Here is a 25,327-nt window from a genome sequence, read left to right on the forward strand (position 1 = left end):
TCACTTCAGAAAACAAGCAACTGGTATGACGGACATCGTGCTCACGGCATCTGGTTTGGCCCAATTGGTCCAGACAGCTTGGAGAGTTCTCAGGTGGGCTTTGATAGATATTTCGGACCAACAAGTTTCGAAAGCTAATACATCGAGTGCACCATTTCTGAGAGATTGGGGTAATGATACCTGGCATCAAACATCGTGAAGTGAAGATAAAGTTGAAGCTCGGCAAGGGGCGGTTGATCATGGGAGGCAGGCGGTCAGACCAGCCCCTGCGCCGCATTCGTGATTCTGCCGCTTATATAATCGCGATGTTCTCTGCGATGGTCCGTGCAGCCCCCAAGACCGCCCATTGGCGGGGTTCGGCGTGACACATTCAGCGATCGCTCCTTCCTTGGCGGCCTGTGGCGATTAGCGAGCTGCAACCTTGAGTGTTCGACTACACCTCAACTTTTTTATCGTTCTGGTCGGTCTTTGACTCTGTTCATATCACTTTCAAAAATGGGCACTACTACGGAAACGACTGAAGATGAGAGTCTCCCTCTTCAGATGGAGACTCTCGTCGTCTTGGATGATCTCAAGACCTCTCAACTATCCGACGAAGTGATTGAGGCGACTGAGACGGCAACCGACACGGCTTCCATCGCCACCACTACCGACGCCTCACAAGAAAACCAGACTTTTTTGCGGGGTGAGGCAACAGAGGCCGTCACAGATAGTGATCGCGTCGCCGCCTCTGGGAATCTCAAGATACGCTCCAAACGCACCGAGCGACGTCAGCGTAAGATGCTGAAGAAGACCGCCAAGAAGTCGTCACAGCCAACACACATTTTCGACCTTCCCAATGAGGTCCTCAACAACATTCTCGTCTACCTTCTGCCCAGCGACCTTTTCAGGGTTTCCCGTACGTGTCGCCATCTCTACGAGTACGTGAAGCACGACGAGGCCATTCTCGCTCGCGAAATCATCGCCGCTCGATACCCCATCCTGGAGAAATGCTTTCGTCTTCCGATTCCTCTAAGCGAGGTAGACCCCGAGACCCACAGCCGTCTTCAACATCCAGACAGAGTGGCTGCGCTTAATATCCATCGCCGTTATCAGCATATTCCTCCCGCTGATCCCTATCGCGCCTGCACCTGCCTCACCTGCGTCATCAGATGGAATGCTCTCTGCAACGCTGTCGATTTCTCCAACTGGCAGCAGAACCTGGAAAAGGGGGAGCCAATTCCCATGATGGATCGGGGCAAGCCCTTGCCCGAGTGGAATCGTCTTCTCGTCGATCAGACCATGAACCTCGTCTCCAGGGCAGTTACTTCTCCCCTGCTGCATGCCTGTATACTGGAGAGCCACCTCAAGAACACCGTTGTAGCCATCAGGCGTCACAGTCAAAATAAGGGCAATAAGAGACGTCACTTTCAGATGACGCAGGCCGACATCGAGTCTCAGTCCGATCTATTCCTCGATAGACAGGGGCCCGTCACTACTGAGCTGCCTTTCCACCGCGACAACTACTACATGCTCGAGGCTATGATGCCTAGCCGCACGTGGCTCACTGAGAAGAAGCGGTGGGGATACATGCCAGCGGAGGCGCATGACAATGACCTGGCGTGGGTCGCGACAAGGTGGCAGATGCCACGGCCGTCTTAGATAAAAGATCAAATCAACTGCGTATAATATAAGGCACCAGGCACCTTAGCCCCCTGTTTATTAATTCCGACCATCATCACTCTTGCTCCTGCCTCCATCCTTGGCGTGTCTGTCGTCATTCTCGTCGTTCGCGTCGGCGTCATCGTCGTCGTCGTCGTCGTCGTCGTCGTCGTCCTTATCGTCATCTTCGCTATCCGCTTAGGTAGCTAAGTCCTACACTAAGCGAAGCCGCGAGAGATTCGGCAAACCGTAAAACGTCGGGTTTGGTTCATTCTTGGAACAAATCATATTCAAATTTGAGAGCTATGGAATCTGTTTCAAATATTCGACACACCCCATCTTACGTTTTGCTTATGACGAGCCAGCTTCAGGGCGCTTCTTGAAGACGCAATTCAAACTTCCCGGCTTCACAATCAGCTGGAACTTTGACTCTCTGTGAAGTCTCTCTGCATTCTCACCCGGGGCGACTTCAAAATCATAATTCCAGAGCGTGTAGGCCACGGTCATTCGGATGACGTTCATCGCGAGCCGTTTACCCACACAATCAAAGCGGCCTGGTGTAAAGCGTGAGCTTCATTTTGAAAATAGTAATCACGTGTGACTTACCGTAGTGGAAGGGAACGAACGCTCGTCGGTCGATGATCAAATCCGGGCGAGTAGTCCAGCGCTCGGGGATGAACTCGTTTGGTTGTTTCCAGTACTTGGAACCTATTCGTAGCGTGTCAGCTTCTCTCATCTTGCGAATATAGAGACGCGGGGTAAACTACTTCGTTGGTACACATGTAACGGGGTAAAGACTGTCACACCACCGGTGATGTACGTTCCGTCTGCCAAGGTAACACCCTCAGGAGGCACGACTCGAGGTCCGTTGGTGGCCGCCGGGGGGTGCATGCGCAGTGTCTCGTTGATGAAGGCGTCGAGGTACTCAATCTTCGCTAGATCGGCGACAGCAAACTCTCCGGGCACGGTTTTGCTGTGCGCTGGGGCGATTTCGTCGTAGAGACGCTGGCGGATCTTCGGATCTTTGGCGAGGAAGTAGAAGGAATATCCCAATGCGCAAGAGATTGTGTCTCTGGAGAACTGTCAGTGAAATCTTCTTTGGATGATGTTGGGGTAGATTCTTGCGTACGTCGCCCCGATGAGGATGGCCAATGAGTCGGAGTACAAGACATTGATGTTGCGAAAAGACTTTGGCTTCTCTGACTTGTAGTCGTCAAGAAAGTACTTCATCATGTCGTGCGACTGTTCCGAATCGGTCTGAAAACAATGCACAGTCAGCTTTCGCCCACATTTGAGAGGTCTTTGGATTTGGTCTCACGGCCATTCTCTCATCCACCAACCGCGCCCCGAGGCCTTCAAACTCCTTCACCATTCCAAAACGGGGAATGCTCGAGAGCAGCATCAGCGGCCACGAAATTCCACCCATCCGAGCAGCTAATTTGAAGGATGTCTCGATGAGCTCAAGCATTCGGTCGTCGCGGCCATCTTGTACCGTGCCGAAATTGTGACCAAAGCCGACGCGGCCCATGTTGTCGAAAGGGATCAGCTTGGCGTAGAGGGCGGTGTCAATGGGTTTGCCTTCGACCTCTTCGATGCGGCCTAGCCAAGCGCGCAAAACTGCTCTTGTCTCTTCCTCGTACCGTTCCAGAGCTACAGATTACCGCGGCATTAGGGAAAGCTCCTCATATCATGCTTCAAGCAGAGATTGTGAAAGTACATACCTTTTGTCCCTAGTGCAGTGTCCCAGACCCTTCGTCGATCCCGATGCGCCTCGTTTTCCCAAATGGCGTCAAGGTTCAGCTCGTGTTTCGAAGCAAGAGCGCCGTAAAACCCAGTCCATCTCTTGGTTACCTTTGACTGCGGGCCGTGGAACTTGATGTAGGTGTCTATATCCGACACCGATATTTCATTAGGACCTGAATCCAGAGTTAGGTTCTGTCTGTTCTTTCAGCAAAGGGGCATAAGAAGACTTGAAGTCTTACCGAGCCGAACGACATCTCCGAGTTTCTCATGAAGCTTCAGGATTCGATCATGTAATTTCCAATCTCGGTTGGCCCACATCGAGTAGAACTTGGTGATCCTAGCGGGGAACGGGCCCGGGAACTTGCGGAGGGGATGGAAGAATACGCGGTAGACCCCGATGCTTGTGTAGAGGGCGGCGAAGTACGATCCTGATATGGCCGCGTAGACTATCAGTCCGTTGTAGAAGCCGTAAGATAGAACCGTTCTCGCAAGTAGCATAGATAGCGCAACAGCATGGAATGCCACGATGCTTGGGGCGTCCATGCTCTTGGGACCGTGGATGAAGTAAAGCCAGTGTGACAGAAGACCGGTGATTGCGGCCACGCAGCAGGAGAAATTTGCGGCGCCGCCGAACTTGGCGACCTGCGCGAGCACAATATCTTGCATCTTGACGAGAAGCTATTGATGAATGATCACATTCAACTTGATAGAACACATTAACGTGGGAAAGATACAGTACCCTTGCATCCTTCTCAGTGCTGAGGACCATGCCCATAAATGTAGTCTCGCACCCCACCGGCGCCGCGGCGCGGAAGCAATTTGCTGCATCAAGGTTTCCTACCACATGCTTCCTCTTCCACTTAATATCAGGCCGACGGTCCGCTTGTGGTCACTTTTAATGTCAGCTTGGCCCAAGTGTTACATCCGTAGGCTGGGGTACCTGCCCAACCGGCGGGATGCTCAGAGTTTCACCTTACCCCAGCGGTTCCCCGCGTCGGGAGTATTCCCTAGTGGACGTGATAAGTAATCTGTTTCGGAGACATATTCCCGAAAATAGTAGAATTTGCAAGTTGTTGGCTTAAGCGAGTGCGAGTGCTAGCCACGAGTGCTTCAAATTCCGGGAATAACGGTCAAGATGCGCCTCTGCGACGGCCGGACATTTTTGAACGGCGAGTTCCGCTGAATCATTGAGAGTTGGGAGATCATCACAATCCGAACCCATGTGTAAAGAAGCTTTGTGTTTACCGAAAAAAAAGTGTGTTGGTATCATTGAAGTGCTATCTAAATCTCATCCCTCCCGTATAATGTTGCGCCATGTAAACATAATCCCATCCCGTCATGTGTAAGCTTCTACTGGTTTACCATCTGCCTGGGCCACCGAAACCACCACCGGGACCGCCAAAGCCGCCGCCATGGTGACCGTGGTGTCCGTGATGGTGTCTTCCTCCGAAGCCACCACCCATGCGAGGACCAAAGCCGCCGCCGAAGCCCGGACGGGGGCCGCATCCAGGGCGGGGTCCACCCATCATGCCGCCGTGATGGTGGTGGTGGGGCTGAACCATTACCGGACGGGGGCCGTAGTCGCCACCGCTGTAACCGTGGTGTCTGCGTGAAAGACCGAAGCACATTTTGAGTTGTGTTGGTTTAGCTTGGTAAAATAGGTTGTAATTGTTTTGTTTAGTCAAGGAATTGACTGTATGCTTTGCTTTGCTGTATTGGTTTGGAGTGTTGGTTGGAGTTGCGTTGATTGGAGTTGTGTTGATTATTTGATTTGGTGGTGTGGTTGTATAGTATTGTGTAGGTTGTAATTGAGATCTTTATTTGTTTCAATTGCTTGAAGATGTTTGGTTGGTAATGATGAGCAAACCAGAAGTGGAAAGGGGAAACAAGACAACTTTATACAAATGTTTCTTCAACAGAGTCCCGCATTGAGGCTGTGATCAAGACCCTTCGTGCGTCATTCCGGCTCGTCGGCCGAGCGCTAGGATGCCCACACCCGGCTCGGCACTGGGATCAAAGGGCCAACTTGGCTCATGTCATGAGGGGCCGCGCAATTAGGGGCTCCGCACGCGATCTCGTTACAGCGTACTAAACCGATAACGTCACTCTGAGCCCCGAGCTAGGCGCAATGCGCACTCAAGGTTCATCCCAAATCACGCGTTATGGCTTGGGTGTAGAAAACAGTCGAGCCACAACGGAAAAGCAGGTTCATCGGTCAATGCCGAGCCACACCGAGGTCGGCAAGGTTTCTCGCTTCGCGGGGAGTGACGCCACACCTTCGAGGCGAGACCATCTCCTTGGGACCCGAGACATGGACCTTTTGGCTCCCGCCAGGGGTAGCCAGTCAGCAGAGGCCCTCAGACTCCGCAGTACATCTGAAAAAGACACTTATGGCGTGTGAGATAGCTGTAGAAGCATCTAATTGAAGTGTTATATTAAGCTGTAGATCATTCCTATCCTAGCCTAACCCTGCTTAACCCCCTCACAGGCATACTAAGTATCCTAGTAACGCTTATGTAATACTACGCTGCACTTCTAGCACTTATAGCTTATTTAATGGTTACTAAATGATATATTTAGAGCCCTCTCGCTAAGAACTTTGCGTTTATATGCTATAGAGCACTAAATATACTGCCTCTTTACTATTAATAATAAAATAATATGATTTAGCTAGCTTAAATCGTCTTTTTTTATAGTCTAAGACCTTCAACCTATAATAGCATCTTTACTATATATAGTGATAATTTCCTTAAAGAGGGCTTACTAAAACTTAGCTTATATCTAGTAAAACTAATTACTAGTATTACTATGATTATAGGTATTATACTAAGCCTTACAGAAGGCTAGGAAGGTGTTAGTAATACTAATAGGTAGATTAAAGTCAAAATTTAGTGCTTAGTAGCTGCTGTAGTGTATATATCTGCTATAATAGCTGTTAGCTCTATATTAGTTGCTAATATTAATAGTATTTATAAACTAGTTATATATATAGCAAAACTGAGGGAAGGGTAATATCTTTATATAGTAGATAGTAACCTCACCTATAGTAATATTATAAGCTTTAAATAGTACTCTTAATATATTAGTATAAGTTGCACTACTCCTAGGCCTCTTACAGAGCTTTAGGAAGGCATATTCATATCTATTAAAGCTAATAGTAGCTATTAGTATTAATAAGCTATCCTTAAAAAACAGCTAGTAGACTATACTATCATTAGTTAGCTTATAGAAGATAGTACCCCACAGCACCTTCTTAGAGCAACTATTACGCTCTTTAAGCTTACTTAGAGTAGCATAAATACTACTAAACTAGGCGTTATAATATATACCTATAGCAATAATATTGCAGCAGTAGAGGTAGCATAATAAGTTAACTAAAGTAAATAAGTTATTAATAAATAGGTAGTATTATTACTAATACCCTAGCAGCTGTAGTAAGGCAAGGACCAAGTGAGCAACAATAGCCCTCATAAGAGCTAACTGCTTAAGCTTAATTAGTAAGTATATAAGTAGCAGTATAGAGGGACCTTAATTTATATGCCAGGACTAGCAAAAAAAGTACCCTGCTTCCCTAATTACCTATACTTTAAAGCTAATAAGTATAAGCTTACCCTTCATATATTAAATATCAAAATACCTGCTTTAGTATTACACTATACTCTCATTAACAATAACATAGCTACTAGGGATCTATATCTCAGTTAATATATATTATAGCTAGTCGCTCTAGCTAGCTACTTTATTATATATTATGAGGCGTACATCGCAGAGGTTCTTAGTAGTAGGGTTATAAGTCAAAAAGTTGCAGTATAGCTACTTAAATCTCTCTTAAGAGAGCTATTAATTAATAAGGTGTAAGGAGTATAGTTAGTACTTAACCTAGTAGTTAGGAAGGTAATGCTTATAGTAGACAGTTATATAGATAAATATGCCTAAAAAGATATAAATCTCTGCTATAGTTATACGCTAAGGCTCTTATAGTAACTAAGCAGGGTTTTTAGCAGCCTCAATAGGGTTAGCATAAGCGCAGCAACGCATCTCTAACTTCTAGTTAGTCTAATCTGCTTACTACTTAACTAGCTAGGGAGGCACATATCATTACTATATCTATAGCAGCATGAGGCCTAGTAGTAGGTAGATCTTATACTTAAAGAGGGTAGAGAGGAGTTTTTAGTATAAGGTGCCCTTAGCGTATAAAGGAGGGGCCTCGTCGCGCTAGATACTAGGCAGAGGGTTAGGATCACTTAGGTTACGCTAAACTAAGCTGTCGTCATATAGAATATTTAGTTAAGGGTCTAGAGGCAGATTTTACTTATTTTGCAGCAGTAGCAGCTACATACAACCTTACAGTAAGTTAGGGTTACTAACATTAATATTATTAGCTAAGCTGTAGTCAGCTAGCTGCTACTAAGGCTCTACAATAATACTAATACTAATAGGAACATAGCATCTAACGCAGTCGTTAAGGTCCTTAAAATTATTAGCAACGTTATAGTTAGTATTATAATTATTAAATAATTTAATAGGATTAATAATCACCTCAATAGATACTATTATTCGCATTATTATAGTAGTCAATTTAACATATTATAAGTAGGAGTATAGTGGTGGTATTATAGGCGAAGTAGGTAGAGGACTAAGGTTAAGGAATGAGGTTAACTTATAGCTATTAAAAAAGTAGGTAAATACTAGCTGGTTTTAGTGGAAGTAGAGGTACTTAAAAAGTACTGATTTTACTATAAAAGATAAGTATATTGACTAGTGGTGTAGCTTGGCTGGCATGCTAATCCTTTTTTAGGCTTATAGCTGTGGGGGCAGCCAAAAGGTCCATGTCTCGGGTCCTAAGGAGATGCGAGTCAGCCCAGCCCCGCGGCGTGCCGGCCAATTGGAGCCGTTGGTCTTGGGGGCCGGCATTTTGGTGCCGCAGTCAGTGTTCGCGCTGGGACAGTTGAGCTTGGCCCACGTCTGTTCGTTGATGACATCTTTACGGACAGTGCAGGATTTCTGACAGGTTGCCATTGGGATTCTGGTAAAGATGGCGGACACGTGAATTCGTCTGGTTGCTCGCGTCTTCGTCATTTGTTCAGGGCCCGAGCTAACTGGATTGTTCTGGACTAATGGGGCCATGCAAGTGTCTAAATCTCGGAGAAGATGAGGCGCAATCGTGGCTCAGGCGCAGTCTTCAGTGATCGAATTCCGAGAGCTCAGGGGACCCCCGTTCGACAGTGTGGCTTTAACGGCGGCGCCGACCGAGATGTTGGTTCACAAGACCGCATTTGCTCCACTTCGCCGATGGCCGAATATTGGCTACTGTCGGGCTGCTCTCCCACATTCCGAGCAGGGAAAAGAACAACAGAGATCTGAAAATGCTAAAGACTTACGCGCGTGACTTGAGAAGCTATGACGTCATTGTCAGACAATAAATTGAATCGCATCTCGGGCTATGGTTCTCTATCCCTCGAACATATCTGCTCACCGACAAAAAGGGGGTTTGGAGACTTATTTGAGGAGGCAATAAAACCAAAAAAAACGGCATCTTCTGCAAAGGCACTCTTATTTAGTGATGACTTCGTTGCATTTTCTCAACAAGTACACAGACTTGGGCTTGGCGGCACAACAATCAAGTTAACGAGTCAATTAAAAATTTGCAGTCGAAGGACGAGTTACCATGAAATACATGGCTTTCAAGTGTTTGAGGGCGCCTAGTATATGATTCCTCCTTGGATCATTACAGCCGCATCCCAGTTTCCCACGTAAATCAATACCTTACTTTGAAAGTTGTAATCCACTTAATACGCTGAACCACCCCAATTACCAACCTCGCCAAGGTAAGTGCCAAGATAACCAAAACGTCCACCATACCACCCCATTTCGGCAGTCATGCCAAAACGGGGTGAGTGTTTGGGCATTGCCTCGTCATATACCTGCTTGAGAATAGTAAGAAGCTTTCTCCAGTATTCGAAATTTCCCAGTCGACGACGCTCAGATCTCAGCGCACCTAGGACTTCAAGGACGAGAAATCCCTCGCAACGACGCCTTCTACAAGGGCCTCGAAAGCCTCTAGGCTGTAAGCGTTACGAAGGCGTTCCAGCCGCCTCAATTGAATCAACTGTTCTTGGGAAGATCATGCCTGGCTGAAGGATTTGCATGCGTCCAAAAGCCGGTATGATTTTTGGTCTCAATTCTTCAATCTGGGAAAAAGAGGTGTTTCTTCATTCATGGCCGCCATTCTATGAGACCTTTCGGACAGAAACCATTGGGGACCCTGCGCTTAGGGGGACCTAATGGCTAAGATATGCGGTTTTGGGAAGTGTGGGCCATATAGGTCTGGGTAATGGTTAAGTGGAATTTCATCTGCGTTTATGGAAACGAAACGTACATAAAATGATCAACGGGAGCTATGTATCTTACATGATCTACGCTTTGCGCCAATCCTTGTTGTATGTAGTACAGACAACTCGTAGGAAATTATCACTAGACGCAGCTCTTGCGGTCCCGCAATCTCGCCAGCTTCCTTTCTACGGTCTCCACCTTTAGGCTCTAGATCCTGAACGCTCCATACGAGAGTCCTTAGTGACCTCTACGAGTGTTCATTTGGGAACCTTCTGTCCCTTTTCCCTCGTACGAAAACAAGTTTTTGGTCATTCTTTAATGTACAGCCGATTACCACCTGCTGGCATAGGTACCTTTTTGACTTACATAACGGCGAGGAGTCATGGAAACGAGCCACCTGGATGGTTAAGGCTTCGCAGAAGAACCTCTATGACCAGCCACATTTGTATCGGAAAGAAATTGCGAATCTCCAGAGCCAGCTAATTGCCTTTCCTCATAGCACACCGCTGCTTTCTAAAGTGACGGTTCGAGTATTTTTTGTTTCTTGCTTCGGTAAAGCTCTAATTTGTAGAAGATCTTTTCGTGCCTGCCTGAAACTTCCGAGACCATTATATCTCCTTCTTCAAACGGCATTCTTTCCACAACCAAGATGGCGGCAGTTAACGAGGACCACCAGCAGAAAGTTGGCCTTGACTCTCACATCTATAGGGAGTGCGTATGGGGCTTGGTTTTCGCAAACACGGTCATTAAATCGTTAACGTTCACGAATGGCGTTTCAATGCAACCTGACAATCCGAATCAGAACCAAATTACAACGTTCAACGCATACACCCGGTCGATCGTCGACGTCTGCGGCACTAAAGTCATGAAGCGAGATCTGGTATCTCACTCAAGTAACACCAATTGGACCGTCACAGCGCGCCCTGGACCTACAGGAGGGGTTTCTCGCGGTGCCAAACTGAAAGAGGAGATGACCAAGGCCTTGATCGCCAAGGACGTCCCCAAGATGGCAGAGATATTCCTTCAGACGTGTCCGGGTGACTGGGACAGAGGCTATGGTGCAAGCCTTTGGAGCATGCTGCACCGCGTCAAAAAGGACGGTCTCCAAACCCCGCAGAGGATTTGGCGAAACGTCGACGTACAACAGTACGTCATTTTCAACTGGGAATTGGCTGAGGTAGCTGATCTTTTGGTTGACACGTTCAAACTTCCAATGCCTGGTGGAAAGCCCTGTATACTCTGGGAAGATCATCTGTGTCAGATGCGGCAGAAATGCAGTGGCTTCAAGAAACAGTGGGAGCTGGTATGTGATCACTGGCGCGAGACACAGTTCATGCCGTGCCCTCTGCGTGAGCAGGGTCCTCTGAATCCACGATTTGGAGACTACCTGGCGGCAGCCGTCGCAATTTCGGAGCTGTCCCAACAAGAGCTTGATGCGGCGCTTGTAGATATGACGATATGGATGGATAGGCTGAAGGAGTTCTGGAAGATGAAATGCAGCGAAGATGAGGGAGTTCTCCTAAAGAGACGAGAATGGCAGAAAGAAATCGGACAGTAGGCCGTGAGTCACTAATAAGCCCACGGGATGAGAATGGTATCGCCTCTTCTTGCAGCGAACTTGGTCCTTTCCCCGATTTTGATCGGCTGCGGAAAGCCAACTACTTATGGGTTTAAATACAAGTTCCGATTTGAATGTCATTTGTAAACGTATTCACAAAATCTCCATAGATCTACGTTGATTATTACCTTTACTTTCCTATCATTGAGACCGACGCTAGACATCCCGATCTCTATTTTTCAATATCGATACCTGCGCATTGGCAACACATTAATCCATTAGGCTGTAGAAGATTACCACACAACCATTGAATGATGCTTGGAAATCCACCGCATCTTCACCCCCTGAGTGTAATGTAGGCGGAATTTGTCGTTCTTTCTCAATCTTGCCATTAGACCTTGGTCGTGATCCAACTCTTCTGGGAACATCTTTATATTCTTTTCTAGTAACGTTTCACTCACTCAAAGATGACATCAGAAGCCAACACTGTGCATCGTCTTTGCGTCCATCCCTAGGTAAGACATGAAGCCTTAATGTGCGATTGCACTTTGCTTTGCTACGAATTCAAACTTCTTCGGCCCCATTGCACAACTAGAAATGAATCACGCGTTCCAGTATAGATGCAAGTTCATAACCACAGTTGAGTTCAAGCATTATCGATCATCAATTGTCCAATATATGAAAATGCCGTCGTGGGATATGTACCTCTCAATCTCGCAAGGGAAGAGCCTGATTCACGGGTGGACTTGTTAGGGAATGTGTGAGAACAGCCTCAAGCTAGGTAGAAAGCAGTCGAGAAGAACTTTTGAACGCCAATGAATAATATCGGCGATGTTCGAAACGGATTTGAAGAACGGGAACGAACATGACGTGTGAACGTATCGTAAGATTCCAAACTCTGCGGCTGTCACGGTATTTTCAGGAAGGGATGACCGGGAAGGGAATCTTAGGTTTCCTGAAGACAAGTTGAAACGATTCATCCAAGCTACATTCAGCGCTTCCACTACAATTTCAGGTTCACAAGCTCCAATGGAAGTCGAGGAAAAGAACCAGCCCTATGTTGTGGGACCTACCAGATAATGGAGCTGATTCGAAGAACCTGACGCCGATTCAAGGCCAAGAAGCCCGCAATACAATGGTCGAATTATGTTGCTCTCGGAGTGACATGTGGTTCCTTTTCTTCTACATGACAGTGTGTAAGGTGTTTCATGAAGAGTGTCATCTGAGGCAGAGGTCTTGAAATCTCCCATCAAATGGTCGTATTCATTCCCGAGCCCTCATGTTATTTCTCAACTACCCTGACTATGTACCCAGAAACTCGATCAACCATTAATATTTGTGCTAATATCCTTCCCATGCTCGATGCGGTTCCCTCATCTCCACAATTTCTTTGTTGGTAATTGCGAAGTACTCCTCGTTCTGCAGCAAGAATTGCTTAATGCCTCGAACGTCCGTTTGCTTTCCGGCATCATGATCCTCCTCCAGTGTGTTCAACATGGCATCTAGACGCGCCCTCACGACCTCGGCTCTGTACTTGGCCCATTGGTAGTAGAGCTCGGACAGCTCCGAGATCGGTCTGATTGAGGTGAGGACCGAATCGTCCTTCACGCAAGGGTCACGAGGTCGGAAAGAAGTAATCATCGTGATGCGCTCGGCCCCGCCAATAGCTGCCAGGGCTTGATGTTCGACATATCTCCCCTGAAGAATAACAGCGTAGCCCTTGAGAAGCGTCAGCGGAGAAAACACTTGGACATAGTGATGTTTTGCTTACCATCTGAGGTCCTCTGACTTTCAGCACCTCCCCAGTACCGGTTTTGAGAGCGGTTTCGCCTCCAAGCATGTTGGTAGCATCGCTCATCATCACAACGCACACGAAAGGGAAGGCATCGTAGTGCCATTTGGTGACCGAAGTGTTGTCCCCGTTCTTCGCAGCAGCTTTATCTTCATCACTGGCAGCTTTCTGAATCGAGATGTTGATGTTGCCGACTTCGTACTGGATGTTTGGGATTAGGTCCACACCTGCAACCTGAGAGATAACTTCAAGAGTCTTCGGATTATTCCAGGCTTGGTCCATGAAAGGTGCATACCTATTGGATGAGTTAGTCAAAAACATGGCGTGAAAGTGGGGGTACGTACTTTGGACAATGACCTCGCAATTGACAAGGGGCAAAGGAAGTGCTGTGCAAGCAGTTCTCCCACACCTCTGTCGTAAAGATCTCCTGCCTCATCGTTTGGATGGCCTCCTCAGTAAACAGAGGGAATGGCTCTGAACAAGCAACAGGGGAAATGCCGATGTCCTCCGGAAGAGAAACATCCTTGAGAGTAAGCTTCTTAGGATCTTCGACGAAGGCAAGGTGCTGGTCTGGGTTGAAAGTGACGGTGGGTCTCTCAGAAGATGTTGGCCTCAGCTCATCCTTTATGATTGGCTTGAAGCTCAATTTGGCCAAGGGAGATGGAGTGGCAGGGACGACTTCGGCCATGACTGAAAATATGATTCTCAACGTAGAGCGTGATAATTGAGAGTAATCTTGAGTGGTAAGGTTGGTTCTGAGTTTCTGTCTTCTCGAGTTCTTGTCTACTCATCCAGATCACTTCCACGACAGCTTCATTGTTATAGATGATATAGATAGGCCACCAGGACGGCAACACGGAGTCCAAGCCGTGTTGCTCTCTTGCAAAACGCCCAAACCTAGAAAGAATGAGGTCCGGAGATTGCCATGATTGGTTCCTTGGCCGGCCTTTTGCTCCCCGACCCGAGATGGTTTCGTAAGTATGATTCATGTTGGGCATCAACTCAAAAGATAGTCATGAGATAGTCATCGGCCTGGAGCTTGTGGTTCACATGCCCTTCACTCCAGCCTTGTGATTTTTTTCGATAAGGAGCTCCATGCGGAAAGTTGGCCGCCTGCTTGGCTTCGGCTTCGTGTTATGCAGCACAATCGGATCCCGAGCCGAGAGGGTTCCGATCCTGGTCGCGCTCACCCCCACCAAAGCCGAGACCTGCATGCCCCTCCCGACCCCGAACCCCGCTCAGGTGTGCGGAGTAATCGGATCTCATTTGGTTTACCACTTTCGGGTAGCGCAGCAGGGGTCGGACACCATCTTGTAAATATGACGATGCACATCTCTTCTAGATAGACAGGCATAAAACAAGCCTCAACAAGTATTGCCAGTGAGATACCGAAGCAGACTCATTATTCCTTCTACACAAGGCGTCAAATCCTCATAGCCCTATTGTTCCGTCTCATCTCATCTCATTTCCTACACAATGTCACCCTCCCTGGCGTCGTCTCTGAAGGACCCCAGCCTCTTTGTCGAGAAGTCCTACATCAACGGACAATGGGTCTCATCAACAACAAACAAGACCTTCCAAGTCGCCAATCCGGCAACAGAAGAGCTTATCGGGAGTTGCCCCGAGTCTAACACCGACGACCTAAACAAGGCTATTGAGGCCGCTGCCAAGGCCTTTCCGGCCTGGAGGGCAACGTCAGGCCGACAACGTGGTCGCATTATCAAGCGCATCTTCGAGCTTCTGGTTGAGAACAAGGAGGATCTCGGCAAGATCAACACCGCCGAAAACGGCAAGGCAAAGGGTGATGCTGAGGGCGAGTCTCTATTCGCAGCCAGCTTCTTCGAGTGGTTCAGCGAAGAAGCTTCTCGTATCTACGGGGATATCATTCCTCACAGCAACCCGAACTACAGGACCCGTGTTATTAAGGAGCCTGTCGGTGTATGTGGGTTGATTGTCCCCTGGAACTTCCCTCTCGCCATGGGTGCCCGAAAGGTCGCCGCCGCTCTTGCAGCCGGATGCACGGTTGTAATGAAGTCAGATGGTCTCACGCCGTTTTCTTCCAACGCACTCGCCGTCTTGGCTGAGCGCGCTGGTGTTCCTCCTGGTGTTCTCAACGTCGTGACGGCTTTGGAGAACACACCTCAGCTCGGCCTCGCTCTGTGCCAGTCAGATACCGTGAAGAAGATTTCTTTTACCGGGTCGACTCGAGTCGGCAAGCTATTGATGAAGCAATCGAGCGATACTCTGAAGAAGCTGAGTTTGGAGCTGGGTGGCAATGCACCTTTCATCGTTTTCGACGATGCAGACCTAGAGGTTGCTATCTCTAGCGTTCTTGTCTCAAAGTTCAAGGTCACTGGTCAGACCTGCGTTTGCGCCAACCGGATATTCGTCCAGGAAGGCATCTATGATAGGTTTGCTCAAAGACTAGTTGAAGAAGTCAGCAAGTTCAAGGTCGGCCACGGCACGGATGCATCGGTCACTCACGGACCCCTCACGAACGGCGTGTCTAAGGTTGAGGAGCACATCAAGGATGCCGTCAACAAAAATGCAAACGTACTCATTGGAGGCAAGCGACTTCCTTCTGTGGGTAAGAACTTCCATGAGTTAACGATCCTGGGAGACGTCGATGACTCCATGAAGGTCACCCAAGAGGAGACATTCGGTCCCGTGGCGGCGTTGACCAAGTTCAAGACTGAGAGAGAGGTTATCGAGAGGGCCAACAAATCCGAGGTAGGATTGGCATCATACCTTATCACAAATGATCTGGGACGATCGCATCGCGTGTCGGAACAGCTAGAATTCGGCATGGTTGCCATCAATACCGGAGTCATCTCCGATGCTTCCGCTCCGTAAGTGACCCACACCGGCCGGATGAGCATACGCAGAGTGAGAACTGATGATTTCCCAGATTCGGAGGCGTAAAGCATTCCGGCATGGGGCGTGAAGGCAGCAAGTACGGGGTGGAGGATTATTTGACGATAAAAATGATCGTGACGGGTGGTATTTCACCAAACTTGTAACATCATTCAAAAGTAGACATCGGTGAATTCAGTCAGGTGCCTGAAGTATCATGGGCGCATAGTAATGATCAAAAGTCATTTGCATTGAGACTATCCAATAGTTCAATCCTTATCATCTACTATTCCGGTGTCGCTAAAAATCAAACCGGTTCAACATCGCTTTTTTGTTTTCGGCCGTGATAATTCGACCACCCTTAGACGTAATGCAGGGTGCCGTCATTGTTTCCAATCTTCTCATCCAGGTTGATGGAGGCGCGAACCCACTGTCCGTGACGGGACAGCTCCGCCTCCAGGCGCTGTCCGCCGTCGACGAGGCGGACATCCCGGGCCGAGGCACCGAAGTTGCCGCCGCCGCCACCGCCACCGCGTCCCGGAATGCGAAGGTTCTGGCCAGGCCAGATCTGGTCAGGGTTGGCAATGTTGTTGTGTCTCGCAATCTCCTCCCAGCTGGCGCCGAAGCGATCGCCAATGTTGCGAAGAGTGTCTCCTTGCTGGACGGTGTAGTTCTGCTCACCACCGCCGCCACCGCCACCGGAAGTCCAGCGGAAGCTACCTTGGTCGTTCTCCAGGTAGCGGTTCAGGCTGATGCAGCTCTCTTGCCATCCGCCGTCACGGCGCTTGCAGGACGCACGGAGGTTGTAGTCACCGTGAGCATCGATGCGGATGTCGCGGGAAGAGCCGGTGAAGCCGCCGGCGAAGTTGCCGCCACGGGGGCGGTCACCAGAGCCACGGCGCTCGTGGTGGTGGTGGTGCTCCTCGGGGCGGTGGTGGTCCTCTCTCCTACGTCTCTCCTCCTCCTCGTGTCTACGCTTCTCCTCCTCCTCTCTGCGCTTCTCCTCCTCCTTCTTGTCGTCACGCTCGTGCTTCCAGTCAGACACACCGTCCTGGAGCTTGTGACCGGCAAAGGCACCGGCTACTGCACCGATGAAGGTGCTGGTCTTGCTGTGGCCGAAGTTGCCGCCGACCTTGTGGCCACCGAAAGCACCGGCAGCACCTCCGGCGAGAGCACCGGTGAGACCACGCTCACCATCCTCGCCTTCCTGGCCGCCTGGGCCGCCGTATCCTCCAGGTCCGTCGTTGCGGTTGTGGTCGTTGTAGCCTCCCTGGTTCTGGTAAGGAGGAGGGGAAGAGAAGTTGTTCTGCTGGTGGTTGGGGCCCTGGCCATATCCGAACCCTTGTTGCTGATGTTGCTGGCCTTGTTGTTCATTATAGTAAGAGTTGGCCTCACCGCCGGGACCTTGGTTGTGACCTCCGTAGCCGCCCTGAGGGCCGCCGGGACCGCCGTAGCCTCCGCCCTGGTGGCCGTAACCGCCGCCCTGGTTGTGGTTGCCGTAGTAGCTCATGATGTTTTACTTGTGAGGAATGAAAAGACTGTGTTTGTTTATTGGTGTCAAAGTCCGAAGATCTGAGTGCTAAGAAAGCATAATGATATGCGGGGAAGCTGTATCCCTTAAATAAGTTCTAAGCTAGTGTTGAGCCTCCAAGAATGGGTCGATCCGAAGCTTGTGATGCTACAGATTACCCAATCGTCGAGATATTTTTACACCGCCGCCATTGTGGAGAGAGGCTGATGAAAGTCTCGACTCAGAACGTCCGCGCGTTACCCTCGTCTCGGTCCAATCGGGATGACCGCGTCAGGGTTCACGGCCCACCCCGCAGACACAGCCCCGGATGTCGGCACGGCTCTTTGGTAGGTAAAGGCAGGGAAACAAACGCGTTAAAGTCTGGGCACTCTCGGGCCCCTGCCACGTAGCTTGTTTTCTGACGTGCCAGAGGGCAAAAGAAGGGGGCGTTGGGGGTCCTTGGGGGTCGCGGAGAGGAGCTCAGAGAGGAGGATTCCGCCACAGACCCCTGGATCCGAATGCGCCAAACAGCGCCACTATTGAGCTCTGGAGCTAACCAAAGACGGCGGATCGACCCTCCTTTGCCGCAGCTGAACCCTTCCCCGCACAGGTGGCTGAGAGAGAAGCGCGTCGAAAGGTTGGCGACTGGTATGAGTGGTATCCGATGTTCACCACGGAAACCGACGTCTGACATGTTGGGCGCTTGCACATGTCACAGGTGGGCAGCTCTGTGATGAGCCTCAGGCGAACAGCTGTTGGTGACGTTCGCCTTGCAGAAACCTAATGCCAACCTCGGGTGCGAGAGTTGCGGTTTCCGAGAGGGCTCCCGGGGTCCAAGAGAGGGAACGAATGCGGCCGCGGACATTGCTTGCTGAAGTTCAGACAAGGTCAAAAAGGTCAATTGCCGTTGTCGTAGCTTTCCTGGAGCTTCCGAGGCTCGCGTCATGTCACATTAGCTGAATTAAGGTTGGACGATGAACAAGCCACTGCTGACACCATCGCCAGCTCAAACGGCCATCAGGCCAGTCCCGGACAAGTGGCAGTCAGACGCAAACAGCCTCTGCAGCCGCGTCAATGCCACCTTGCGGCGAGAGCTTCTGCAGGGGATCGGTTCAGTGAAGATCCTTCCCTAGTGCAGTTTAGCAATCCATGGACAACTCCACTTCGATCGTTCGTGAAACGAGATCCCAGGTCCGCAATTGCTGCGGCAGCGTTTGCAGTTGGAATACGAGTGTTTGATCGCGTTTTTTTGTTGAGATAGATTGATGAAGTCGCTCGGGAATAATGTTCTCGGTGCCGTCGGGAGTCCCGGAAATCTTGGCAGGAGTTGAACTGTGGGATGCCGCCGGGACCCAACAGCTGTCGTCTTCTTCCTTGCGTGTGTCGGTGCTGTCATCCCCGACCCTCCGTCGCTCCTTAGTGAGACACCATGGAGATTACTACGAAATACTTCAAAGTTGAAAGAGGGGATGCGGAAGATAGCTAGAAACCTTGTCATGATGGCAGCATCCAAGAGCTACACCCCGCAAATAACTGCCGGCGCCATGACATATCCTTGAGAGTTCGTCACAGAGCATGCATTCACTTTCAGGGACCACGAGCCCTGGCGACAAAGTAAGCGCAGGACAGCGGGGGTTTTCTCCGAACACCCGGATATTGTCAGCCTCCGGCGCGGGGATACGCCAGCTGGACAGGCCCCACAACGCCGGCTCGACCGGATGAACCTACAATCACTTTCCATGTTCCCAAACGGGGCCAGTCACACCTTGATTCATAATTCGAGAACTTTGCGTTGGGATTCTTGACCCGTTAGAACTTTGATTTTCGTCGTTATGTCGCTCGCAGAAGCTATCAACGGAGCTGCTAGCAGTGGGCGTTCGGACAGGCTACCGCTGAACCGTTGAGACCATACTAGAGTTTTGCATAAGAACACACATAGACCGCATAGTTGCATGATATTGACGGGCCGATTCTACTAAAATAAAGCGCTAAATCGATAGCCCATCATTGAGCGACTTCGCAAGTGCACGCCTAAGCGCAAGCCTGCGTGCCGATGAGCTAGACCGAGCGTCGCGAATCTCGGTGAAATCTAAAGCGAGCATTGAGCAACTGTGTCATGCGCCTGCGCAAGCCCACTTCCTCTTTGTCAATTGTGGACGCTTCGTGCTCATCAACTGCAGGTCGAATTCCGACTAGATCAGCATGCTCAGGCCGGATGAACCGTGTGCGGTTGAAGATCTTCCATCCACCAAAGAGCAGAAATGCAAGAATGGCCATAGTGTAGCTGCTGAAAAATGATCCAATGTCCCATCGGCCTTTGAGAAATATGGCGTAACCATAGAAAAGCTCGACAGCAATAAGCCACATCAAGGCAATCCATGTGCCATATGGTTGTAAGTACCCGACATACGGGAGATCCGATCTGTTGAAGTTCTGGGCTTGAAGGGCTCGATAGAAGAAGAGGTAGTTGACGCAGATGACGATGTATGTTACCAAGGTTCCACCAGTAATTAGGTTCGTCAGCCTATTGGAGTGCCGATTAGCATTGAATTCACCCCAATCATGGCCTAGACCCCGAACAGTGGAATTAGTCAACGTGCATGCTTACCAGGTCAAAACAGTAACGGAACCGCTTCCTAGTTTCAAGTAAGAAAGACAGGCGAAAGCGACCGAAACTAAAAGGCAATATACAGGAACACCTTGCTTGGTGCACTTGGTCAAGAACTTCGGCGCATGTCCATTGATGGCCAAGCCGTAGAGACTGCGAGATGAGCAGTAGACGTAAGCGTTTCCGGCGGAGTAGATGCTTGTTAGAAGCAGAGCGTTAACGATATGCGGGAGAATCCCAATGTTCATGTTCTTCATGGCAATGACAAACGGCGACGCGGCGCCGGTGCCCGTCTCGCCGTTGCTAAGCACCCGGAGCAAAGTAGGGTCATTAGCCGGCAGGACGATGCCAACACACAATGCGCCGCCTATGAAGAAGATGCCAAAGCGCCAGTAAACGGATTTGAAGGCAGACTTCATGGTCTTCCGAGGATTTTGGGCTTCACCGGCAACAGTGGCCAAATACTCGGGACCGACGATAGTGAAGGCTGCTTGCCATAATGCGGCAAGGAACCCATGGAATCGACCGAGATTGCCTGTGTCGATATACTCAACGAAGGGAGACTTGCAATTTGATCAGTACTTATCAGGGCATTGGAAGTGATACACAGAAACAGATAAAATGGAGCTATACCGGCTTGGACCAATTACGGAAACCATAGGCGTCATGTTGCGGGTTGCCTCCCACCATCGTGATGAAGGTGAAAAAGAAGAGGATGGAAATAAGCAGGAGCTTGCCCCCAGCCAGCCAGAATTCTGTTTCGCCAAAGTACTTGACAACGAGCACGTTGCATGCTCTGAAGGCCTCGTAGTCAGCATCACCGAAGTCGACCATGAAAACTGGAACCCTACGCGTAGAGGACGATGCATGTCGTGATGACTGCAGCGGAGGGGATATCGTCTCGCCAAAAGGTCAACACCATATCCAAAGCCGTAATCTCAAACGGGATGAGCAGCGCCTCAAAGAGAAAGAAATTCCAGCCGACCATAAAGCCCCAGGCATCGTCAACCCAGGTCCTGGCGTGGTGGATAAAAGATGCACTGATTGGCATGAAGACAGTCATCTCCGCCAACGAGTTGTTGACTTGAGCAATTACGCAGGCTTGCAAAGCAAATGCTACCAACAGGCTGCCTGCTCCACGCATCAGACCATACCCGATGCTAACGAAAAGGGCTGTTCCGATCGAGCCTCCGATTGCCACGAATTGGACTTGGCGTGGAGTGAGATGGCGTTGCAGATGTTCGGGATTGTGGATAATCTCGCCGCTTCCCACTTCACTCGCACCGCTCTCCTTCTTCAGCTCAGTCATCTTTGCGGACAGCTTCGACTCAGAGTCGGCCAGGGCTCCGCTCATGGTGTGTGCTTCCGAAGTTGTCTGGCACTAATGAGGTCCAGGTGGCTGTAAACTGATACCAATGGGCAAGTAAGATATGTAGTAGTGGGTTGAAAGTGCGACGATGATTGGAAAGTTTCGCGGACAGGTCAATGTTTAAGACTTCCCAAAATACATGTAGAGGCCAAACCACCGTCAATTATCATTGCAACGTCAGCGTCGCGTATACGCACTGAAAACAGCAGGACTAGCCTATCCAGGGACTTCGCAATAATCCCAGTCGCCTTCATCGGTTCGTAAGGGTCGGATGGCATTCAGGCCCCCGACCTCTAACCCGAGATGGGATAGGTTCAGCTGACAGCTTGAGCAGTCGATCACATGGTTCATCCAGTAAGCTTCTGCCCTGGTTTCTTGATCCATTACGAGGATGTCAAGCTAGAGAATGAGGGCCCTGTCGGGCTCGGGACCAATCAGCTGCTTGACATTACGTCTGCACAAAGCCGAGACACCGGACAGCTAGAGGCGATCATCTGGGGTAGAGGCGCCAAGACGGGCGACACTATGACACATTTCTTGGTAGTAAAAGTTGGCAAAAGCACCAACGAACTCAGTATATGGCGGGTATGGCTTTAAAGTGCAATGCCTTACGTTGGATGAAGCCGAAGCGAGTCGGTTCATCCTCCGTAGTGAGTCTCGGATGCGTTCTTGCAGGGATCGGGAGCGGGAGCTCGGGTCTGATAGAACCAGGCGCCCGACGACAGTGGGGTCCAATTTCAACAGGAGGCTCGGACCAAAAGATAAGACTATGACAACGGGATTGACTTCATTCGTCAGTTATTTTGAAATTTCGGGTTGCCATGTTGCGTTCCAGTTAAGGTACGAACCTCGCCGATGGTAGATCCCGAGGTGCTCCTGTCGTTCCGGGCATCAACCATCGGTCTTCAGTCGGCTTATCAGAAAAGGTATTGGGAAAGCAGAAGAATCCTTGAATTTTGTGCACGTTCAAGTGTTTATAAGACTTATATAGCTTGAGGGCATTGTTACTTTCAATACCATGAGATAATAGAAAGCATTAAAGCGCCTCTCTCATCAAATATCGTGTCACTATCCTACGCCCTTGACTTTTGATCGCGGCCTTTTCCAAGAAGCTTTACTTTTTCACCAATACAATAATGCAAGAATCCGAACTTCAACAAATTTCAGAAGCTCTTAGAGCTGCTCGTATAAGCCGAGAGCCCATCGACCCGCCTGCCAAGACCTGGGGAAGCCTCGATCCTGACAGCGCCTTTGAAGTCCAAAGAGTGACCGTCAAGAATGCGATCAGCAAGTACGGCGACCGTCTTGTGGGGTACAAGCTAGGAAACATTGCGAAAGTCATGCAAGATGCTTTCGGACTCGACCAGCCAGACTACGGTTTTCTTCTTGCGAGTACATTTATCTACGAAGGCACTACATTACCGCGGAAGGATTACATCAAGCCATTTGTGGAGCTCGAGCCAGCCTTTGTGCTGAAGAGTCGTCTGAAGGGGCCGAATGTTACCGTGGCCGATGTCATCAACGCCATAGACTACGCCATACCCGCCATTGAAATCATTGACTCGAGGGTAAAGAACTGGGCCATCGGCTTGGCGGATACTCTAGCAGACAATGGCTCCACTGGAGCTGTGATTCTCGGTGGCACCCCCCGGCGGCTTACCGACCTCACCTTGAGCAACACTCGAGGGATTCTTCGTTTCAATGATCGACAGGTTATGACTGGAAACACCCGGAACGTACTTGGTAACCCCATCTCAGCTGTTGCTTGGCTAGTCAACAAGCTTTCTAAGTATGATGTTGAGTTCAGCCCAGGCCAAGTCATCTTGCCTGGTAGTTGTCTACAAGCAGTTCCGATGGAGGAGGCGGGTCATTGGTCTTGCACCTTCGAAGGCTGGGGTACTATTGACTTTGACGTAGTTTGAACTGGATTTGCTCTAGCAGGAACTGAGAACTAATCTGAATGGGTATCCAGAGACAAATATTAAGAAAGCCCAACCAAGAGACGTCTGCATTCCTAATCCTGCCGTTGTAATCTGAATAACCCACAAGCAAAATCCTTGAAATAGCCCATGATATTGAATCTTATCCTAGAAGATACTGATTTTGCGTGTATCCATGTGCCCCTGGCTGACACTTCTCGTCCATGATAGACCCCCACCAACTTCCGGTTCCATATTTTGCCCATACTTCCTCGAGAAAAGCGGCAGCTGTCAAGAACATGTCATACCTTGTCTTATCATTCCACCACTCGCAATACTGCTTCGCCTGTTCTCTCAGCTCCAGATTCGTTGTTTCACACCCTGCCAAGAATGTTGGGAGCAGGAGTTGCTTTTGCAGCATGGTGCCACGCCGGCACGAGCTCACATGGTTGAGAGCTTTTCGGGCCAGCAAAACTAAAACTGGAAGGGAAGTAGATTTCCGGTCCCATTTGAATACTCTCTCAATGTAAAGAAGCAGAGCATATCTCCACGCTTCGGCGCAGTGGTGTAAATCTTGCTTGTAGTTCAATGCTTCTTCAATCTCCTGCTGATCCACGTTTTGGGAGCCATCGTTCTCCAAAGTTTCGATATCAATGCAGTCCGAATATGCCGGTGCCCTCCAGTCTTTGATAGCTTGCTCCACCGACAGGACAGGACCTGTATCAAACGTAACGCATGTCATCGTGGTGGCGAGCTCGAATTCTCTTGCGTACATTGCTAGACGTGTCATGTATCCGAAGAGCTCTTCAGGACAGCCAGATACGTTGTAGAATGCCTTTTCATTATCGGGAGTCTGATAGTGCAAATTGGAATGATATGTGTGAGGTAGGACGCAACCCTTTCGTGTTGTCAGAGCTAAAGTCACGTCCCACCTGAGGTAAGTATTAGCACCTGCTCACACTTGTAACAGAGATCATGATTTACCAAATGAGCATTGAAATCTGAGCCTCTACTCTAGGCGTTCGTTGTCCTCCAGACTTATCAAATGTTGTGAGAACCCGATGTGCAGCGTGAAGCTGCGACGTCCACGAGCCGTACGCGGATAAAGAGCACTTTGGACGGTCAGTTGATGATTTGAGAAACGCCATATTCTGCAAAACGTACGTTGAGAGTGAATAAAATGAGGACCGCTTCAAGAAGGCCATTCTCTGCACTCTGAGTATGTCCACTCCTTTGCCTCTCTTCAAGCATTTTTAAAGCAGTCGTTTTGTGCTGGCTAGCTTCTCTTCCACACTTCCCTGTGACCCTATTGATATGCCGATAGGATAATGCGAGAATCGAGTGGAGGAGAATATCGGATTTCTTCCACTTCAAGGACCCGCATCTGAAAGGGTTGGCGTCAAAATCAGATGTCAGTGGGAGTACGCAGAACTCTTGGTCGTCTACCTGGTTGGTCAGCTATGTAGCATTAATCGTGATAGGTATAAATACACTGAAGCAAAAGGTCATCGAGTGAACTAGTCACCTCGTTTGGTGAAGGGACCTTCGGCGATTCGATGGTCCTCGATGCTCGGTGCACCGAGATCATGCCGGGGTCAACTTGGCTTGAGATACCTTGCATCTGGTCATCTCTTTGTGATTCGAGATTCTCGGAGGCGTCAGTGCCTGATGGACTACAGGAGGAAAAGTCGTCGACTCCAGCAAGGCCATCTAGGGTCTCCAGGAATGGTGTCAACAGTGAAGAAAATTCCATGGAGTCGAATTCGTAACCCGTGAACTGCCCGTTGGCTCCCCAAAAAGGATCAACATTCGACACTGGCAGGGCTCGCATGGGCAAGGTCGCGTCAATTCCGGGCATCTGTGATGACAGAGGCGTAGTTGGAGGTAGAGTGGTACCAGAAAGCCCTGATGGCTCTGAAGACGCTGCTTCGTTCATATTCATGGGCTATGGCGTCCGAGAACCAGATTCATCCTCCGGTCTTACAGTAATGCAATCCTGCG

At 49.5% G+C, this 25,327-nt stretch overlaps 8 protein-coding genes across 8 annotated transcripts; 3 read left to right on the plus strand and 5 right to left on the minus strand.

The window, feature by feature from the left end:
* Nucleotides 1-495: 495 nt before the first annotated feature.
* On the plus strand, nucleotides 496-1,641 carry CGCS363_v010184 (uncharacterized protein; the record flags this gene model as incomplete). Its single annotated transcript, XM_036642033.1, has 1 exon — nucleotides 496-1,641. One exon carries the CDS (start codon nucleotides 496-498, stop codon nucleotides 1,639-1,641), a length of 1,146 nt encoding a protein of 381 aa, XP_036492774.1.
* A 351-nt stretch (nucleotides 1,642-1,992) lies between these two features.
* Nucleotides 1,993-4,050, minus strand: FCK2-3 (Cytochrome P450 monooxygenase FCK2; the record flags this gene model as incomplete). Its single annotated transcript, XM_036642034.1, has 7 exons — nucleotides 1,993-2,195; nucleotides 2,248-2,349; nucleotides 2,409-2,713; nucleotides 2,771-2,898; nucleotides 2,960-3,291; nucleotides 3,363-3,557; nucleotides 3,624-4,050. 7 exons carry the CDS (start codon nucleotides 4,048-4,050, stop codon nucleotides 1,993-1,995), a joined length of 1,692 nt encoding a protein of 563 aa, XP_036492775.1.
* Nucleotides 4,051-12,616: 8,566 nt separating this feature from the next.
* On the minus strand, nucleotides 12,617-13,755 carry CGCS363_v010186 (uncharacterized protein; the record flags this gene model as incomplete). The annotated part of the gene is made up of 3 exons (XM_036642035.1): nucleotides 12,617-12,994; nucleotides 13,047-13,362; nucleotides 13,412-13,755. 3 exons carry the CDS (start codon nucleotides 13,753-13,755, stop codon nucleotides 12,617-12,619), a joined length of 1,038 nt encoding a protein of 345 aa, XP_036492772.1.
* Nucleotides 13,756-14,543: 788 nt separating this feature from the next.
* davD-4 (Glutarate-semialdehyde dehydrogenase DavD) lies at nucleotides 14,544-16,087 on the plus strand (the record flags this gene model as incomplete). Its single annotated transcript, XM_036642036.1, has 2 exons — nucleotides 14,544-15,916; nucleotides 15,976-16,087. 2 exons carry the CDS (start codon nucleotides 14,544-14,546, stop codon nucleotides 16,085-16,087), a joined length of 1,485 nt encoding a protein of 494 aa, XP_036492773.1.
* Nucleotides 16,088-16,281: 194 nt separating this feature from the next.
* Nucleotides 16,282-17,430, minus strand: CGCS363_v010188 (Uncharacterized protein; the record flags this gene model as incomplete). The annotated part of the gene is made up of 1 exon (XM_036642037.1): nucleotides 16,282-17,430. One exon carries the CDS (start codon nucleotides 17,428-17,430, stop codon nucleotides 16,282-16,284), a length of 1,149 nt encoding a protein of 382 aa, XP_036492779.1.
* A 2,058-nt stretch (nucleotides 17,431-19,488) lies between these two features.
* Nucleotides 19,489-21,392, minus strand: AGP2-7 (General amino acid permease AGP2; the record flags this gene model as incomplete). The annotated part of the gene is made up of 4 exons (XM_036642038.1): nucleotides 19,489-19,954; nucleotides 20,039-20,601; nucleotides 20,672-20,834; nucleotides 20,890-21,392. The coding sequence occupies 4 exons, from the start codon at nucleotides 21,390-21,392 to the stop codon at nucleotides 19,489-19,491; spliced, it is 1,695 nt and encodes a 564-aa protein (XP_036492780.1).
* A 1,151-nt stretch (nucleotides 21,393-22,543) lies between these two features.
* hpcG (2-oxo-hept-4-ene-1,7-dioate hydratase) lies at nucleotides 22,544-23,329 on the plus strand (the record flags this gene model as incomplete). Its single annotated transcript, XM_036642039.1, has 1 exon — nucleotides 22,544-23,329. The coding sequence occupies one exon, from the start codon at nucleotides 22,544-22,546 to the stop codon at nucleotides 23,327-23,329; it is 786 nt and encodes a 261-aa protein (XP_036493430.1).
* Nucleotides 23,330-23,489: 160 nt separating this feature from the next.
* CGCS363_v010191 (uncharacterized protein) lies at nucleotides 23,490-25,184 on the minus strand (the record flags this gene model as incomplete). The annotated part of the gene is made up of 4 exons (XM_036642040.1): nucleotides 23,490-24,258; nucleotides 24,311-24,438; nucleotides 24,491-24,768; nucleotides 24,818-25,184. 4 exons carry the CDS (start codon nucleotides 25,182-25,184, stop codon nucleotides 23,490-23,492), a joined length of 1,542 nt encoding a protein of 513 aa, XP_036493429.1.
* Between the last annotated feature and the right edge of the window lie 143 nt (nucleotides 25,185-25,327).

The sequence above is a fragment of the Colletotrichum siamense genome (assembly GCF_013390195.1).
Source record: "Colletotrichum siamense strain Cg363 chromosome Unknown KSG_Cg363_contig06, whole genome shotgun sequence".
Lineage (NCBI taxonomy): Eukaryota > Fungi > Ascomycota > Sordariomycetes > Glomerellales > Glomerellaceae > Colletotrichum > Colletotrichum siamense.